Source organism: Pseudopipra pipra, chromosome 8 (genome assembly GCF_036250125.1).
Source record: "Pseudopipra pipra isolate bDixPip1 chromosome 8, bDixPip1.hap1, whole genome shotgun sequence".
Taxonomy (NCBI): Eukaryota; Metazoa; Chordata; class Aves; order Passeriformes; family Pipridae; genus Pseudopipra; species Pseudopipra pipra.
In genome coordinates this window covers 3,623,263-3,640,534 of record NC_087556.1, presented here as the reverse complement: position 1 = coordinate 3,640,534, position 17,272 = coordinate 3,623,263, and the positions used below count along the sequence as shown (strand labels likewise).

The window sequence follows — 17,272 nt, the reverse complement described above, 5'->3', positions numbered from 1 at the left end:
TCAGTTGCCCTCATCTCACTGAGTTTTAATATTCTTCAACTTTCTGGGAATCAGGAGGCTTTCCCCCCCGCCCTTGTTTTGCCTTTCAGCAAAGCTATTTAGGAGAACATAGTCTCATCCAGAGCTCCGGGGGGGAACTCAGCATACCACAGGCCATGCTGGTGCCATCACCTACCTCTGGGAGGCTCCATAGGGAACTTCTAGTCTGCTACCACAGACTTCCTGAAGGCCCTTGGCAGGAATGACAATTATTCCAGGGATATTCCTCAACACAACAACAATTTTTTCCGCCTTGTCCTGTGTTGTGTGGGACATCTCTGCTGCAACCCAACTGAACATCCCGGGAGCAAGAGTACCCCAATGGTGCCAAGAAAATGTCCCAAAAAAGACGGTGCCAAGAGCACTGAGAGACACAATCATAAAATTGGAAAAGACGTTTAAGATCATTAAGTCCAATTGAGATGGATCCTTGGCTTTTGACCTCCTGTTATTTCCAAAGAGCTTTACTAACGCTTTACCAACAATGGGGCTCCCTGATGCCTGTGAAGGGCAAGGCAAAGAAGGAGGCTTCAGCCTGTAGCTCCACCAGCACCTTACGAGGAGCCCAGGCATTCCAGGCTGGCTGGAAACCCTTGACCCAGGCAGCACGTGAATAGACTGCTATTCCTGTCACCAGGAATAACCGAGTGTGCCCACAGGCTCTCCAACTCAGCCTCTTCCCAAGAGGCATGAACAAAGAGAGCCGTGCTGCAGGTGAAATAGGTACCCATTACCACCTCCACAAGGACAGCTGGACACGTAAAGCTCTGGAAGATCAAGTGGCTCCTCTGTGGTTTTCCAGAAAAGAGAGCTGATTTCCAGGTCTACACAGCCTGGAGAGTCAATTTGTGAGCAGTGGTGGGGGCAGTCCAGAGGGCAGGGATTGCTGTGTGCTCTTCACCCATTCACACAGCTAAAATGAGACACCGCAGCCGCCCTTGTCCCAGCCCCAGGGGGGAACCAGTGGCTAGAGGAGATGGGAATCACTCCTTCCTACACTCACCATAGCAATGCCTGTCTTCTGATGGTGGCCCACACCTCCATCCACTGCCCGGATGATGAGGATGTACTCGGATTTGGCCTCCCGGTCCAGCAAAGACGTTGTTGTGATTTCTCCTGCAGCCACAGGAGATGACAGGGGAAAAAAAGAAACACTCAAAACCAGGGCCAGGATACTCCACAAATGGACCCTTTCTTCTGATGCAAAGAGATGAACCCTGGCAGCTCCTTAGCTAACAGAAGCCTTCACAGCCAAGCCTTTCCTTAGGTGTCAATCCCACCAGGGGCTGAGTTTCCATGGATGCTTCTGCCGAAGCTCTCATGGCAACTGGGCAAGTGGTGGTGGCTGAAATCTGGTGAATCTCTTAAATTGTGGGTCTCCTAAGCAGGCTGATTGGAAGAGAGGAGGGCAGGGCAAGGGAAGGAGTGAAAGAGAGAACTGAAAGGAAAAGGGGGAGAGGGCGTCCAGAGTCTCACCTGAGCGAGCATTGATCCGAAAATGCGAGGAGCCTTCCAGGGAGTAGATGATTGACTCCTGTCCATACTCCCTGGACCGGTCCATGTCCGTGGCATTAAGAAACAGCACTGTGGCTCCTTGGGGAGGCAGAAATGAGGGCTGGGATGGGTCAGAACTGCCCTGACCCCCCACACTGCTCCTGCAGTTCACCCAGCTAAGGGGTCCCCTCTCCTGCATGCACAGTGGGGCCAAAACCCTACAGTTAGGGAACTTTACCAGGTCTCTGGCTTTACCTCCCCAAAAAGGCATCACCCACCCTGTTCTGGCTGTAAGGCACCCAGTGCCCTGCTAGGAACCTGGAGAAGGAGCAGGGGGGTGGCCTGTACCTGCCATAATGTCCTCCATGATGGTTATCACATAGGAGGGCTTGCTGAACGTGGGGGGGTTGTCATTTTCATCCTGAAGCAAAGAGAAGGTCAAGAGGCTAGTTGGGAAAATGGCAAAGTAGTCAAGAGCTGCAAAAGTCTGGTATGGGGATGCTCCTGGCCAACTGCATCTCAAGGTGTGACCAGCTCACAGTGCCAGCATGGGAAAGGTGCCTTGGGGGTGAGGCACTGCGGGTCTGAGCAGTGGTTTCACTGTAGAGGCAGCTGAGGCTGAGGTAAGATGATGGTCAGTGACTTTGCTGAGTCCTACAGTGGGGATAATACTGACTCTCTTATCACTCAGCACCCTGGGCACAGGCTCAGGAACCACTGCCACTGGCAGATGAGCATTCTCCAAGCTGCTCCTGTCTCCACCACAAGGCCTGGGAAGCTCAGGCACCAGAGGAAGCACGGCAGCATCGTGCACGGACCTGCTCCTCCCTAGTAATCCAGGTCACCCTGGCCACAAAGCAAACTTGACTGGCCAGGTGAGCTGGTGAGCTTTGGCTGCCTTTCTTTCAGAGGAGGAATGCTGTGAGTGTTTGCAGAGAGGGCAGCCACAGTATTTTTGGGGGAAGCTGGTTTGCATACCAGCTCCCTCCAACCCTGTCTCTGCCATCGACCACTGGAGAAATGTCCTGGAGAAACCAGGCAGGAGCAATTGCTTGAAACATCCCTCAAAACAGATTTTGGACTGGTTTAAAGCTCCCCCCAGGGGGCCTTAAATGCCGTTTAAACATTGTTAAGAATCTGTCTTAAATGAACCAAACCCAATCGCCCATGGAGGGAAGGACAGAGCTGCCAGGATATTAAAACACCATTATGGACCTCACCAATTCCCTGGGGCTGCTCTGGAGATGTTTTCTACCTGGACACCACTGATGGACCTGCAGGCTCAGCTGCCACCAAACTTGATATTTGAAGCAATTTCACATGCCGACGATGCCCATTGTACTGCAAATAAATTTCCATCCCCTGCTTTCGTTCCCGGAGGCAGGTGGTCTTTAATCAGCCTTTGTGCCACTCAGCTTTCACCGCGCCTCCTCCGAGGGCAATGAGGAAATTGCCAGCTGCCCGGGTGCTGTCCTCACCATCCCTCCTCCTCCTCCTCCTGGCACAGATGGGTGGGGGGCATCCAGGGCAAACCCAGGACGTCTGGGTAGGTTAAAGGCAAAGGAAAAGGAGAAGCTGAGTGTGCATCCACACGCCACCTGCAGCTGGGACTGGGTGAGCTGTGCCGTGGTCCAGGCTGGGTGGACACAAGCCAGAGCAGACGCCGTGTCGTGTCATTAATGTTCCTGAGATCATCAGGCCAGGCTCAGCAGTGCCACAGCCCGGCAAGCGTTCTCCTGAGTAGGCAGGGCTTGCTTCTGGCTGGCTCTCCATCTGGCCAGAGCTGGCGTGCACCTGCCTCCTACTTGAGAAGGACATTTCCCACTTCAGCAATATGAACTCCAAAGCTCCCCACAAGCAATGCCAGGTGATGCCAAACAGAACCCAGCACTCTTCCGCTCCCATGGATGAGGTCATCCACCTAATCAGCTAAGATGAGCTTCCCATGTTCTCCTGACCCCCAGCCTTCCTCCCTACACCCTCACTCTCAGACAGCCATCATATCATGGAATCACAGAATGGATTGGGTTGGAAGGGATCTTAAAGCTCATCTCATTCCAACCCCCCTGCTGTGGGCAGGGACACCTTCCACTATCCCAGGTTGCTCCAAGCCCCATCCAAGCCAGCCTTGAACACTTCCAGGGATGGGGCAGCCACAGCTTGTTTGGGCAACCCATGCAACGGCCTCAGCACCCTCAAAGCAGAGAATTTCTTCCTAACACCTAATCTAAACCTGTCCTCTCTTCCAGGTTGAAGCAGATCCCCCTCATCCTATCCCTCCATGCTGTCTCCAAAGATGCTGAGGATCACGGATGCTCACACTATGCACACAACCCTTTCCTCCAGACACAGGCAGGCTGTAAGTCACCGGCTCATCGCTCCGAGCGGGGTGGCAGTGGCAGGGAGCGAGGCAGAACCTTATTAGCAGTGATATTTCCCGGGATCCTGGCGCGGCGCGCACTATTAGTTCTGACTCGGCGACTCCCTCTACAAAAGCGTATTGTCCCCTAATGGGAAATCTACAAGGCGAGTTTGACTTCTTTATTAAAAACCAACAACCAAAGGATGAAAAAAAATTACCTCCCTCCACACTCGCTCTCGCTCTGCCTTTTCACGGCTCTTGTTCCTCAAGTGCCGTCAGGAAATGCTTCCCCCTCATTTTCTTCCTATTTTTTGACTTTTTTTTTTCCCTTTTCTTTTTCCAGTTGAGAGAAATTCCCTTTGGTTGAGAATGGGAAAAGTGACAGCTATTTAAACCCCGTCAGCATACAGACTCAACCCAGGGAGATGACCCACTGAAGTGCGGTCTCTTAAAAGAAGTGTTTATGCTGTCTAAAGCACAATGTGGGAAGAAGGATGTATTTAACCACCACTAACTCCCCCGGTACTGCCTTGTTCCCCTTCCCTGGAGCGCAGTGAGGAAGCTGGAGGAAAGACGTGTTCATGGGACTTCACTCCCATCTTACGGCACCGTGGGCTTTTATCTCCTTCACCTTCCCAGACTGACGGTGCCGCCAGCCCAGCACAGATCCCATCACTGCGAGAGTGACAGGTTATCAGCCAAACTGTCTCCATCACCGGTACCTCCCTCCACACATCCTCAAACCACAGCGTGCCTCAAAGTGACACTCCGATCTAATCTTCCTGAGGAATGCTGTGATGCTTCGCCTCTCCCAGCAGCAACCCCTCCTCCAGAGGGTGGATTTCCACCCTGTTCTCAGCTCTGCCCCTCACCTCGTGTCTCCCACATTGGCTTCCCAGTGCACCGTGCACGGCCAAGGAGAGGGAGGAGGTGCATGAGATCAGGACAGCCCATCTGCACTTGTTCATGGTGACACCCCTCGGAGGCACTCCCAGTCAGCCTTTGTCCCTCAGACCTTCCCAGATGTCAGGGACAGCACTTCTTTAACCGATACATACGACACATGAAATGTATATGGCATATATATGAGACACATGTAATCACAATCCAAGCACACATACCCATGGGGTGGGATAGTCTTGTTGGGTTATTGATGAATTAACAGCACTGCTATGGAGCAGGGAAACCATGAGAGGAGTGTCAGGTGCTTTACTTACAAACACCTCGATGGTGACGGGGACGGTGCTGTTGAGGGGTGGTTTTCCAGCATCCTTGGCCATCACAGTCAGGTAGATGACCCCATTGGCCACCTGCTCATAGTCGAGGGGGTGGTTCACGCTGATCACTGGAAGGATGCAAAGTGGGGCAGTCAGGAGGGTCTTCGTGCACTGAGCAGGATGGTAGGCACGCTCAGGGAGTGGCCCATCGACATCACCTCCCCAGGGCCAGCAGTGGCTGTTTGAGGGGGCAATGCCCCAAAATCACGAGCACTGGGCATCACTGAGTTCCTTGGACTGGCATGACCTGGAACGAGCTGTGCACCCATGGGAACATGGCTCCACAATGGCTCAGATCAAGTCCTGCTCCAAAAGACTGCGCTGCAGGCGAGGTCAGGACAAGCAGAGGAACTGCTGGAGCAGCTTCCTAAAGGTTTCTGGCATGACAGCTTGTGGGGCTGTGAGCCCGGGGTGCTTCTGCTCGTCAGTGGCACTGTGGTGCCAGACCAGTGCTTACCTCCGTACCCTTCTGACACCGTGATGTCAAAGTAGTCGCGGAAGGCAGACGCCTGCACGATGCTGTACGTGATCTGGTTGTTGGGAGGGGAGTCCTCGTCGGATGCCTGGGGTGTGAGCAGAGGGAGGACATGAGCATGGAAGCTGTGCCAGGGACATGTGACAGGAGAGAGTCTAGGGGATGGGAGGTGCAGGCCGGGTCCAAGGAGAGTGGAAGTGACGGAGGAAGATGTGCTCATCAGGGGCCCCAAGGGGGTCTGTAAACCAGTGTCCTCTCTCCTGCTTCTCTCACCCCAGAGAGAAACCAGTTGCTGGGACTTGCTTTGGAAAATGTTTGTTAAGCCCGTCACAGGCACTGATCATATTAAACTGACAGAGGGAGATTTAGATGGGATATTGGGAAGAAATTCTTCCCTGTGAGGGTGGGGAGGCCCTGGACACAGGTTGCCCAGAGAAGCTGTGGCTGCCCCATCCCTGGAAGTGTTCAAGGCCAGGTTGGACAGGGCTTTGAGAAACCCGGGACAGTGGGAGGTGTCCCTGCCCATGGCAGGGGGTGGAACGATATGAGCTTTAAGGTCCCTTCCAACCCAAACCATTCTATGACTCTAACCCGCTCCTGTCTCCCCACTGCACATCCCAAGCGGAGGAGCCACTCGAGTCCCTCACCCGGAGCCGGACCACCTGGGCGACGGAGGGCTCGTTCTCCCGCAGGGCCCCCAGGTATGCCTCCTTCTGGAAGGTGGGGATGTTGTCATTGACATCGAGGACGTTGATCCTGACGCGTCCCGTCGTCTCCTCCCCCCCGCCGTCCCGCGCGATGACGGTCAGGGTGTAGCGCTGCGTGGTCTCAAAGTCCAGCCGAGCCGTCAGCAGGATTACACCCGTGTCCTTGTCCAGGGAGAAACTGAGGGGACAGGAGAGGAGGGGTGAAAAGCCCTGGTGACCACACGCTGGAGATGGAGAGGTGGGGTGGCAGCAGCCTGACAGCTTGCACGGCAATGGGTGAAGTTCATGATTTTCTTCCAAGGGATATGAGGTCCCAGGGCATCTTCAGGAGCTCAGTGCAGCTGGTGGGGGCGAAACCCTCAGTGCTGCTCTACAGGCAGAGAAGAAGGGTGCAGAGGCCTCCAAATCCTTTATGCTGGGCAGCCCACATGCTGCCCCCAACTGCCCACCACAAATGGGTCACAAGTGGTGCCCCAGGGCCAGAAACTCACTGCAAACTTATTTACTGGTCTCAAGCAATGCTGATGCTGGTAGGTCCCCATTTAGCAAAATATGCAGAGCACAAGGTATGTGCTGAAGTTAACTCACCCCTCTGGGAGACAGCAAAGAGAGGGTTTCATAGGGCATCTTGCAGGTAGGACATAACCAAGGCCCTTAATTGCCCTGTGACTTCCTAGTGAGGTTAGAAGAGGATGTGGGAGGATCCAAGTCATGCCAGTCAGTCACACTTACCGGTCAGGGTCATCGCTGAAAAAATAACTGACTTTCCCATACGTGCCCACGTCATTGTCAGTTGCCTGGAAAAGATAAAAGTTAAGTAATAAATGAAGGTATTCATGGAAATGTTGCATTACACACACCAGTGCAGACCTTGTGTGCTGCCATTTATTTCCCAAAAGCTGCAGGACTGGAGCTGCTTGCACTCCCCTGGGTTATCCTGCTCATCCCTGACTCCCAGCCTGCTCCAGCTAACAGCCCTCCATCCGCATCTCTCAGCATTGGTCCAAAAACCTTTGGCAGTGGGAAATGTTACACTTACTTACACACTAAGCTAAGCTGGAAAGCACACGTGAAATACAGGTTTCCATGGGTAACTCCTGAGGGCCACCCATCCTGTCCCTGTGAAGGCAAAGAGCTGGGATCCCACATCTTGTGCATTCCAGGCTGGCAGCATGCCTGAGGCTGCAGGGAGAGGAATAAACACCCATTCTGCTTCAAAATTCCCCCCACCCCCCCCAGGCTAAAATACAGACCTGGAAAGGCAAGGAAAGGGATTTCAACCTTGATTTCCATGAGGATAACCACTTTGGGGGTGTAATCTGCTGCATCCCCGCGGATGGCTCAGGATGGCTTGGGATGTTGCAGGATGCACGTACTTCCCCGGCAGCTGCCAGAGCAGGAGCAGGCTGGTCACAGCTAAGAGACCAACTCCTTGTGGGGAAGGTGTGCACAACTCCCTGTGTCAGCTCTGGATGAGCAAGGCAAGATTTATGTGTGTTTTAAAGTCTTTGCTCTAATGAATTTATAAAATATGCATGAGCGGCAGCAGGAAAATGGAGCAGAAAATTTTATTTTTAGGTGAGAGAAGTGGAATGCAAGCCCCAAAATATCCTTTTTCTACCCCAGTATATTTTCTAAATTGAGTCCTGTCTGGATTACTCAGAGACCAACAGGTCTGTGAAAAAGCAGGGTCAAAGATGCATTTTATGTCCAGATACCAGCAAAAGGCTGTATTTTAGGAGTGGCATGGAACACAGCCTGTTCCTGAAACCTTCCTGATTTATCGATGGCCTTGATTACCCTTGACAGCAGAGTAGGAGCTTGAGCACAGCTTTACCCCCATGTGCTGCTTACCTGCCACACCACGGGATGACAGAGAAGAAAAGGCATGAAAACCAGACAGGATTATTTAAGTTTTTCTCCTCAAAGGTCTTCCCAGCCCGAGCAGTGAAATCTTGCTGCTTTACACCAGCTGAAGGGTGTGCTGGCGGATCCAGCCTTCCAGGCCTACTGATTTCGCTGATTTTCCTCTCCACTGCCAAGATGTGATTTCTTTTCCATGTGCATTGAATTGTGTTCAGTAAAATGGGAAAAGCCTGCCCAAATCTGCCTGGAGAGATGCCCAGAGAGTGAGCAGCACCCTCTCCTGGAGGACGAGTCCCTCTGGGGTGCATCTCCCCCCTCACAAGACACATATGAAGGTGCTCCAACTCAGGCAGATCCGGGCAACATTTCCATATGGAAACACCTGGAGAGAAGAGGGGTCAACCCACCATCTGCCCATCCTAGCATCCCTCAGCCAACTCATACTGGTGTTAATCCCCCATCCTAACATCTGCCACCAGCCCCTTTTTTGGGTCCTCTTTCCCCAGAATCCTTGAGTGCCTTGAGCACCCTCAGCATTGCCTGGTATGAGCCAGCCCTCAACCTCTCAGCCAAGATTTTTCCTATCCATTACTTCCATGCCCACAACCTCTGTGCATCCCTCAGTCCCATTAATTCCTAAGTGGCTGATGCGAGAGCGAAGCCCAGAAAAGCATTTTCCATGCACCTGGATGGGCTGTTGATGAGATAATGATTTACAGGGGGCCTGACAGTACCACAAAGCACGGGCAAAACAAATTCCCTTCATTTGGCCCCCTACAATTGCACTTGTAAGTGCTTATTGCAGTGACAGACAACACTGGGAAAGTGTAATTTTCTTTCTGATGGGGAAAAAAAAAAAAAGATAGGGAAGGAGGAAGGTTAAAAGAAGGTTAGCATGGAGGCGCTCCGAATGAGAGCCCTGGCGGGGGGGAGCCAGGAGGGTGGCTGGACCACAAGCTGTGGTGATGCCAAAGGTGCCAGCGAGGAAAAGCAACCTTCTCCCAAGGAGCCAGGAGGGTGGGCAGCCTGACCCTGCCTCACCCTCCACCTCACCAGCTGGGCTAATTAATGACCCTGATTTACACCGAGGGAGGTGGAAGGTGCTGCTGGCTGGATGGCTTTCCTGGCAGCTGAACATCAAAGAGATAATGCTGGGCAGCGGAGCAGGTTAGTTGAGCGTGACAGGGAACATGCAAAAAGCCAAACGATGCACGCTCAGCATATTTAATTCGGGATCTATGCTTGTTTCTGCATAACCAGGCTTTTTTCCCCTCTGAGGGTAAAAAGAGATGCTCAGATGCTCGAAACCCTGGGGAGGCGACACGCACTCCCTTTGCAAAATGATGACAAGGGCTCCCAGGGAGCACACGCCTGCAGAACACCCCAAATCCCACCGAGCTGATGGCAGTCCCTGGGTACCAGCTGTTTTCCCGTGGCTTTTCCCCATCACTGACTGGTTTTCCCCCCCAGCATGCACACATCTATCCCCACAGCTGGGGGAGGAAAGGCATCTGGCTGGAAGTTTCCCGGGGTTCCACCTGGAGAGGCAATCAAATGGCTTTTACCGCTGCTCCTCTTCTGCCCGGAATATTAAAGCAGGATTTGCCCACTGGAGCCTGCAAAAGGGCAGGATGAAAACGCAGGTCCACATCTCTACTTTTATGAGCTGTCATCGGCGCAGACCATTTCTAAAAAATCCCACATTTGTGCAGCTAAACTCTGGGAGAGCGGCAAGAAGAGGAAGCCTGGATAACCCAAAGGATTAATTTACTGAGCTGCAGTGTGGGCACTCAGCACATGAATCACACAAAAATATCCACAGCCCAGTTCTCTGTCCATCTCCATCCCTCAAGCTCAAATATTTTGGATGTCTCCCTTTTATCCCACCACGGGCCATCACATCCACCCTTCCCCTCCGGCTCGAGGGCCGGCAGAGCCGGAGACAAAAGCGAGGAGCTGGCGAGCGGTTCTGCTCTCGTGGGCAAATCTGCAGGAAAGGGCATGTCGTCCAATTTGTTCGGGAAACAATAGCAATGTTTGACATGTCATCAGGATTGATGGAGCAGAAATTTACATGGGAGAATTCAGTTTTAAACAGCTCCACGGAGCTTCGCCCGGTAATGGTTTCGACATTCATCATCCGCCAGCCCCACTCAACGACTCCTTAAACTGCTGGAGATTAACTCTACTCACAGCAGCTTCAGGGAGCACGGCAGGAGGAGTGGGGAAGGGCTTAAAGAATCAAGAAGAGCCTTTCAAGGTGGCTCAGATCCCCCACGGAGCCCCTGGGATGGCAGTCCTCCCCCCAAAACTGTCAGACAGGGATGAGCAGCTGGAAGTTGGTTGCAGGGGTGAGCAATTGGAATGATGATGTCCTGCCTGGCTGAAGACGGCTCTGCAGGCACCAAAGAAGCCAAACCCTTCCCCACCTTTCCCTCGGTGTGGATCTGCCAGAGCAGGTCCCAGCTCTGTTTGTTCTTCTTCGCTCTCTTTGTTTTCCCTCCCCTCCCTCACATGCACAAAGCAGGAAATAAAAATTGATGGGGAGCAAATTGCTTTGGCCAGGAGCTCTCTGCTTAAAAGAGCCATCGCAGGAAAGCAATTACAGGACGTCAAAAAGCTGTCAGGGTACCAGAGTGACCGGGCGTGAGGCTGGTCCTTGCCTGCTCCCCTGGCTTTGAGACCAAGGCACTGCTGCTCCAGCAAAATGCCTGGGGCTTAGGAAAGCAAATAGAAAGAGGATTCCCACGTGCTTCCTACTTTTTGTTGGTTTTCTAGGGGCTCCTTGGGGCTAACTGGGCAGCCATGTGCTCCTCAGAAGGCGGTACCAGAATCCCAGGGTGCGGAGCCATAGCCTGGAATCATACTGGTTTTTGGAGGCACCAAAACCTGTGTGTGCTAACCAGGCAATCATCCAAACATCTCTTCCCAAATGCAACCTTCAGGTCCCAGGGGAATAACAGCTAATTGTTGGTATCCACTAGGACTGGAATTCGATTTGTGATCTGGGGCAGAGAAATGCAAAGGGCCAAGACCTTCTGTGAGACGCAATCTCTGGGCTGCAAAACTGGGACAGGAAACCAAAGGAAAACCTACTTAGAGTTATTATGGAATGACTTTAGTCGGAAAACAGCTCTTTTGTCAGTGTTGCCTGCCCTGGCCGTGCTCTCTCCCAGGCTTTTAAAGAGAGGCTGCCCTGTGGGAGGTGGCAATCAGGCAGGAGCAGAGCTGGTGGACGGCTGGCATCGCAGTGCCGGAGCCCAGCAGTGTGATTAGCTGGGAAAGAGGGAGGTGGGAGTGAGGAATCAAGGCAGTGCCGAGGTACTGCCACTGCCACCACTTCCCCAGCAGCTCCAAACCACGCACCGAGCCAGGGAGCTCAATCGGTGCTAATGACCCCAGAGGGCTGCAGTGAACCTGGCTGGGGGGGAAAAAATAGTCAATCAACCCCCCTTGGAATGGCAGAGCTTTTCCCCACCTCTTCTGCCAGCCACCAGGGAAAACAAGAGCCTCCTTGATTGTGTTTTATAACAGCATTCCCTGCAACATCAGCTCCACGCAGGCAAGGTTAACACTTGCCTGGGCAGCCATGATTTAGCAGGGAGTGATTTACTGCAGCCAGGCTGTTGGGATGGCTGGAGACCAGGGTTTAAAACACGAGGGGACGGGATATGGCTCAAAAGTGAGAGAAACAGGCTTCTCCAGTGTGGGTTTTCCCTGGTGACACCAAGACCATTTAGATGCCCGCCTCAGTGGGTTTTACTGGAGCTTGGCGCTGGAGCTGGGCTCAAGTCCCCCACTAATGAACCGTATTGATTTCATATTCTCCTGTTGTCCACCTAAATGGCAAGCGGCACATCTGAGCGATTAAATAACCACACAATTGCCTAGCTTGACATCTCAATCACTTTGCTGTTGGGTCTCTAATGAATTTTACAGCCCAGCAAAATGTAAGAAATTAAGGTCAAAGTCCAGCGGAGGAAATATAAATCCTCAATGATCTCTAAAGTATTTGCAAGAGCTCTGGGAAGCCAGTCACGCCACCTATGATCTGCAACTCCGTCTCTTCCAGGTGAGGGGCATCACCTGGGGCCCAGCAGGGAGAGGGAGGAAAAAAAAAAGGAGGAGGAAAGAGCCAAACAGGTCCTTGCCTGGAGATGGACATGAACATCTTGAATCCCAGTGTGGAGAAAGGGAAGAGCGAAACTCAACTGTTGTCCAGCTGGAATGAAGGAAATTCTCCTTGGAGCTGGATGCAGCCCGTGGTTGCTCTGAGAGTGAAGCAAATCCAGCTGGAGAGTGGGATTTTATTTCTCAGCAAAGAAGAGCAAGACCAAAACACATCCCTGCCATGCAGAGGCTTTCCTGGAGAGAGCAATGGAGATGCACCTTGGAAAACTGTGATCCAGAAGCCATAGGCTGACGTGTAACAAAAAGACAACATCCTCACTTCCCTGGAGCTGGAAACTACACCTGAGTCTCAGTCAGTCAGTCAACAGCCACTTCCCAAGGCTATCTTAGGGCATGGAGAGCCTCAGCTTTACTCCTGTGACCAGAGATAACAGAGGTTTGCTTCTAGGACACAGCAGCCAGCCACAGGAAGATCCAGCAGAACCTACGGCCTGGGACACAAGTGGCCTCTGGATGATGCGAGGGATCTCAGGAGGTGGATTTACACATCTCAGGGTTCCCGAACATTTTCAGGTAAATTTCCCTCCCCTTAAGACCCCAACAGCAGCCTGCCAGCGTCACCAGGGGCTGCACAAGGTCATCTGTCCAGGGGTGACACTGTCTCTGTCACAGCATCACTCAGCCAATGGCACCTGCTGGGTGCTGATTCCCACGGGAGTCCCTTGCTTGAGGAAACAGAGCCTTGGATGTTTTGGGAGGGCATGGAGGAAGCCAGCTTGGGAAACAGATTAAAATCCCAGGAGCATTGGCTCTGTTGGAACTTTATGGGTGGGACAGAATATATCAAGGTGAAGATGGAAACTGCCCTACATGGACTGCTGAGAAGGGGGTGTGAGTTCGGGTGTTCACATGGCAGAAAGCATCACCTTGGGAAAAATTCTCCCTTTAACTCCCAGCCACCTCCCAAATCACCAGGCAAAGCCAGCAGCAAAGGAAAAACATCCAACTCCACCTCCTACTGGGAACACTGGGAAGCGTGGGGGGAATCCTGCTGCTCGGCTTGTGCTTTGTAGGATGCAATTTGGACAGGAGCAGGTGTGCATTTGCTCCCTGATTTTCTTTCCCATCTCAGGGACTGAATTGGCTTTTTTTTTTGGGGGGGGGGGGGCGGTGGGGAGGGGGCAGAGGGCACAGGCTGTGATTTTGTGTTGTTTTCCCACCTCTGTGCCTTGACTGTGCATTTCTCCTGACAGCTCCATCAGGACAGGGAGCGGCTGCACAAGCTGCAGTAAGTGCCTCTCTCTCTCCTCAACGCCTGGGCTGTCATGATTCCTATTCCACCCCATTTCGGTCTTATGGATTGATATTTAGATTAAAGAGATAAACACAGCCAAAGAGCGCTGGGCCCTGACAGAAAGACGAAGACTTCAGATCCGTCAATCACATTGCTACCTGGTAACTCCCTCCTCCCCTTCCCTTTAGTTACAGAGCAGGATTGATAAGAATATTTAACAGGAACAAGGAGCGCAAGTATCTTTTTATACTTGTAAAAACCCCAGAAGCACCCAGGAAGAAGACAAGCCATTCATGTTTAACTTTTCAGGCAATTTGGGATCGTCTGCTTTGATTATTTAACTCTTCACTGTTTCGTGTGTTTGCAGTTTCCCTCTCCTCTGGCAGATAAAGGATTCAATTTTCTTTTAAGCGGCAGGGAAATTGGAAGAGATTTTGTTCTGTTTAAGCACAGCTGGAGACAGAGTACTCGGGGGGTATTGAGAACAACAAGATCAATTAAGATGCTGACTGGAAGGGAGAGCTGTGTGGACCAGGGTAAGGGAGAAGGGCTGGAAGGAGGGACAAAGTCCAGGCTTGTGGGACATCAGAAACGTCCAACTGCGAGTTCTCCAGCCTCCACTGAGCTGCTGCTGAGCCATGCCTTCATATTTCCACCAGTGTCCTCTGAATGCCCTCCTGACTTCCTAAATATCCTCTCCCCGTGCTTCAGCCTCTGTAACACACAGCCTGCCCTGGACATTTGGCTGGCAGTCTGCAATTACCACCTGTCTGTCATTCCCCCTCTCCAGCAAGGGCTTTCTGAGACATTCTCCATTCACTTAAAGCAGAAGGAAAGGATGGGGACATACCCGAAAGTCCTCCCAATGTTTGACCATCCCGTGCCCCCCTAACCCATATGAGAAGGCAGAAGAGGTGCAAGTTACTCCTGACATAGGCGGGGTAGGTGACTTCCCACAGAGCAAACTCAATCCTCTGTGCAAAATTTAAACAGTCAGTCCACTGTAAAAGATTGAGAAGCCCTGTGCCATCCTCATGGTAGCATCAGGGAAAGCTGTCCTGCAGACCACCTGAGACAATGGGCTGCACCACTCTCCAGGCTAACGCTGGGAGAACACCTCAGGTGCCACGGACGGCGCAGGGTGTGGTTTGTCTCCCACCTGATTCCCCACAGAAGCTGTAACTATGCTCATCCCTAGAAGCCTTTTCATCCATCCATTGATTTACAAGGTATTTCCCCACCTCACTCCCTGCTCTCACTGGCTATGCTCTGTACTCCATGCAACATTCCCAAAACTGGGAGCAGTGTAGGTCTTGACGTTGATCCACACAGCCACCATCCCCACGTGAGAGAGAAACAGAGCTCAGGGTGAGCCCCTTGGCACAGCCTCTCACCCGCCAGCACCTCAGAGCTACAGCCTCTATTACTGCCTTACATTTTGAACTGTTTCTGCCCCTGCATTCCTTTTTTCTACAAGAAGAAGGGGAAAGAAAAGCTTTAGAGATCACCAAGAAACAACAGACAGTGGCAGCCACACAGATGTGAGGGGATGGTGAGTGCCCTTGGCCAAAGAGATGGAGGGACACAGGGTGGGGTGAGTCCTGAGGGCAACCAGAGGAACCCCACAGGTTTGCAAAGCCCCATCCCACCCACGTCAGGACTTGAAGTCGGACAAACTCAGAGGATGCAACTCTCCAAGGCACCCCAAAGCAGCCCTGGGACTGCTGCAAAGTGCTACAATGGGACGTGGGAGCCCATGGAACCACGGCATCACAGCACCCCTGCCAAACTCAAAGGCTGACAGCTGATTGAGAAAGCTATTTGCATTTTAAATAGCTGCTTATTGATGTCTGCAACTCTCCTTCCCAGGGTGGGAAAAGTACATTATTACTTTCTTGTTGACTGGCGTTTACAGCTGGCTGGAAAGAAGGGGAAAGAAAATCAGGCCGGGATCGATTTTCCCGTCCCCGACGTGAGGCCAAAGAGAGATCGAAGAAGCAGGAGAAAACTGACAGCTGAGTGGTAAAGGGGAGGAACTTTGCCAACCAAATTAAAGGCTGACTTAATGAGGAGAGTAATGGAAGGTTAATTAGCGCATTTACTTCATTACATTCTTCCTAACAAGGCTTCTCCCAAGGAAATGCAGTGGCAGGGAGGGGGAAGATGAGAATTCAGGTGAATGGATGTGTCAGCGACAATGTTCAGGGAGGGGACAATCCAGGGAAAGTAGGGGAGAAGAACTACTCAGGAATGTGAACCAGTGTACATATATATTTATATAAAACAATATATGCTCACATACATAAGAATACATAGGCTAATGCATTTGCCAGAAAGATAGAGACACCACCTCTTCCCTTCTCCCTCAAATAATCTGAAAATTATAATCCGAATTTCATAAAAAAAAGGGAAAGCAGTGGGTTTTTTTAAGCACAAGGCTGCCTTAGAGATTCAGGTTATCAAGCCCTGAGGGAATACGGTGCTTATTTTACCCGCCTTGTTGCATATCACAAGATACAGAAAATCATTCCGACACCAAAATCGATGCCTGATGGCTGAATTGGGCACCGCAGTTTATAGTCTGAGGTCTGCTGGAGATGCTCACACTATTCCTGAGAGTCTCCAAAAGATAACTCTGGAAAGCCCATTGGCAGCTTGCCCGACAATGTCGCGTGTGTGGGGAAATATTTCGAAGCTCTGGAAAGTCTCCACATCCCTTTCAGACTCCTTGAGGGTGGTTGTCATGAGCCCCAGACCAGCGCTACTTCGGGGTAAGGAGGACCAAGGCAAGGCAAGGAGCATAACCTCCCAGGGATGTGTGGGGAGTTGGTTCCAGAGAGAAGGCAGTCATTAACTCAGCAAGAGTTAATTGGACAAAGAGCTACACAACCATCTCAGGGAGGTGTTGATGTGATTTTCAAAGAGTGGCTCATCTGATCCATGCCTGACCTGGCCAGAGTAAGGAAAAGCTGGCTGGGAAGCACTGGGAACTGCAGGCATTAATGCCTGCTGGGAGATTAACCCCTTGTGGGGGGGTTGAAGGTGGGCAGTGGGTAATTCATTCCCTGCAAGCCTCCATCTTCATCCTAGCCATTTTCCAGGGAGGGTGAGCAGGGAGGGGGCACGCAGCAGCCCCCCAGCTCCCTGCTGCTTGTCAGCCAGTTGATGGAGCCCACAGCCACCAATCCCAGCCTGAGCAGCCAAGCCAAACCGGGGCAAATAAAGCGGAGAGGAGGGATCACGGAGCTAGGATTACTTTCCACACTTCCCTGGAGAACCATTTTTCTCCAGACCCTTCAAGGCAAATCAAATGCATTGTTGTGTCAAAAACAAGTTACTCTTGGTTTGTTTGGGCTTTAATGATTTTGGTTATTGGAGCTTTTCAGGAGGACTTTGCTGTGCAGATCTGTAGCGTACGAGGAGCTTAAGGAGACCTCCTGCCCCTTAATTCCTACCTCCAGGTCTACAAATACATCAGCAATGGGCAGCGAGGCACGTGCCTACACCCCCATGCAGGTCCCTGGCTTTTGGAAGCTCGTGGCAGCTGCTGGTATCCCAAGGCAGGTCTGGAGGGGCACTGTGCTCTCTGCTCCCCTGTCACGGCACTCACACCCCCAGCCCTGCGGT

The 17,272-nt window shown here is 52.0% G+C and overlaps 1 protein-coding gene across 1 annotated transcript in view; it reads right to left on the bottom strand.

Annotated features, from left to right (window-relative positions):
• Window positions 1-17,272, bottom strand: part of CDH23 (cadherin related 23) — a 194,781-nt gene that overhangs the window by 55,938 nt on the left and 121,571 nt on the right. The window contains exons 14-20 of the mRNA XM_064662202.1: window positions 7,087-7,151; window positions 6,295-6,532; window positions 5,630-5,735; window positions 5,113-5,240; window positions 1,882-1,954; window positions 1,516-1,632; window positions 1,043-1,155 (exon numbers count right to left, since the gene is read on the bottom strand). Of these exons, the coding sequence (XP_064518272.1) occupies window positions 1,043-1,155; window positions 1,516-1,632; window positions 1,882-1,954; window positions 5,113-5,240; window positions 5,630-5,735; window positions 6,295-6,532; window positions 7,087-7,151 (840 nt within the window). The remainder of the gene's footprint in view (window positions 1-1,042; window positions 1,156-1,515; window positions 1,633-1,881; window positions 1,955-5,112; window positions 5,241-5,629; window positions 5,736-6,294; window positions 6,533-7,086; window positions 7,152-17,272) is intronic.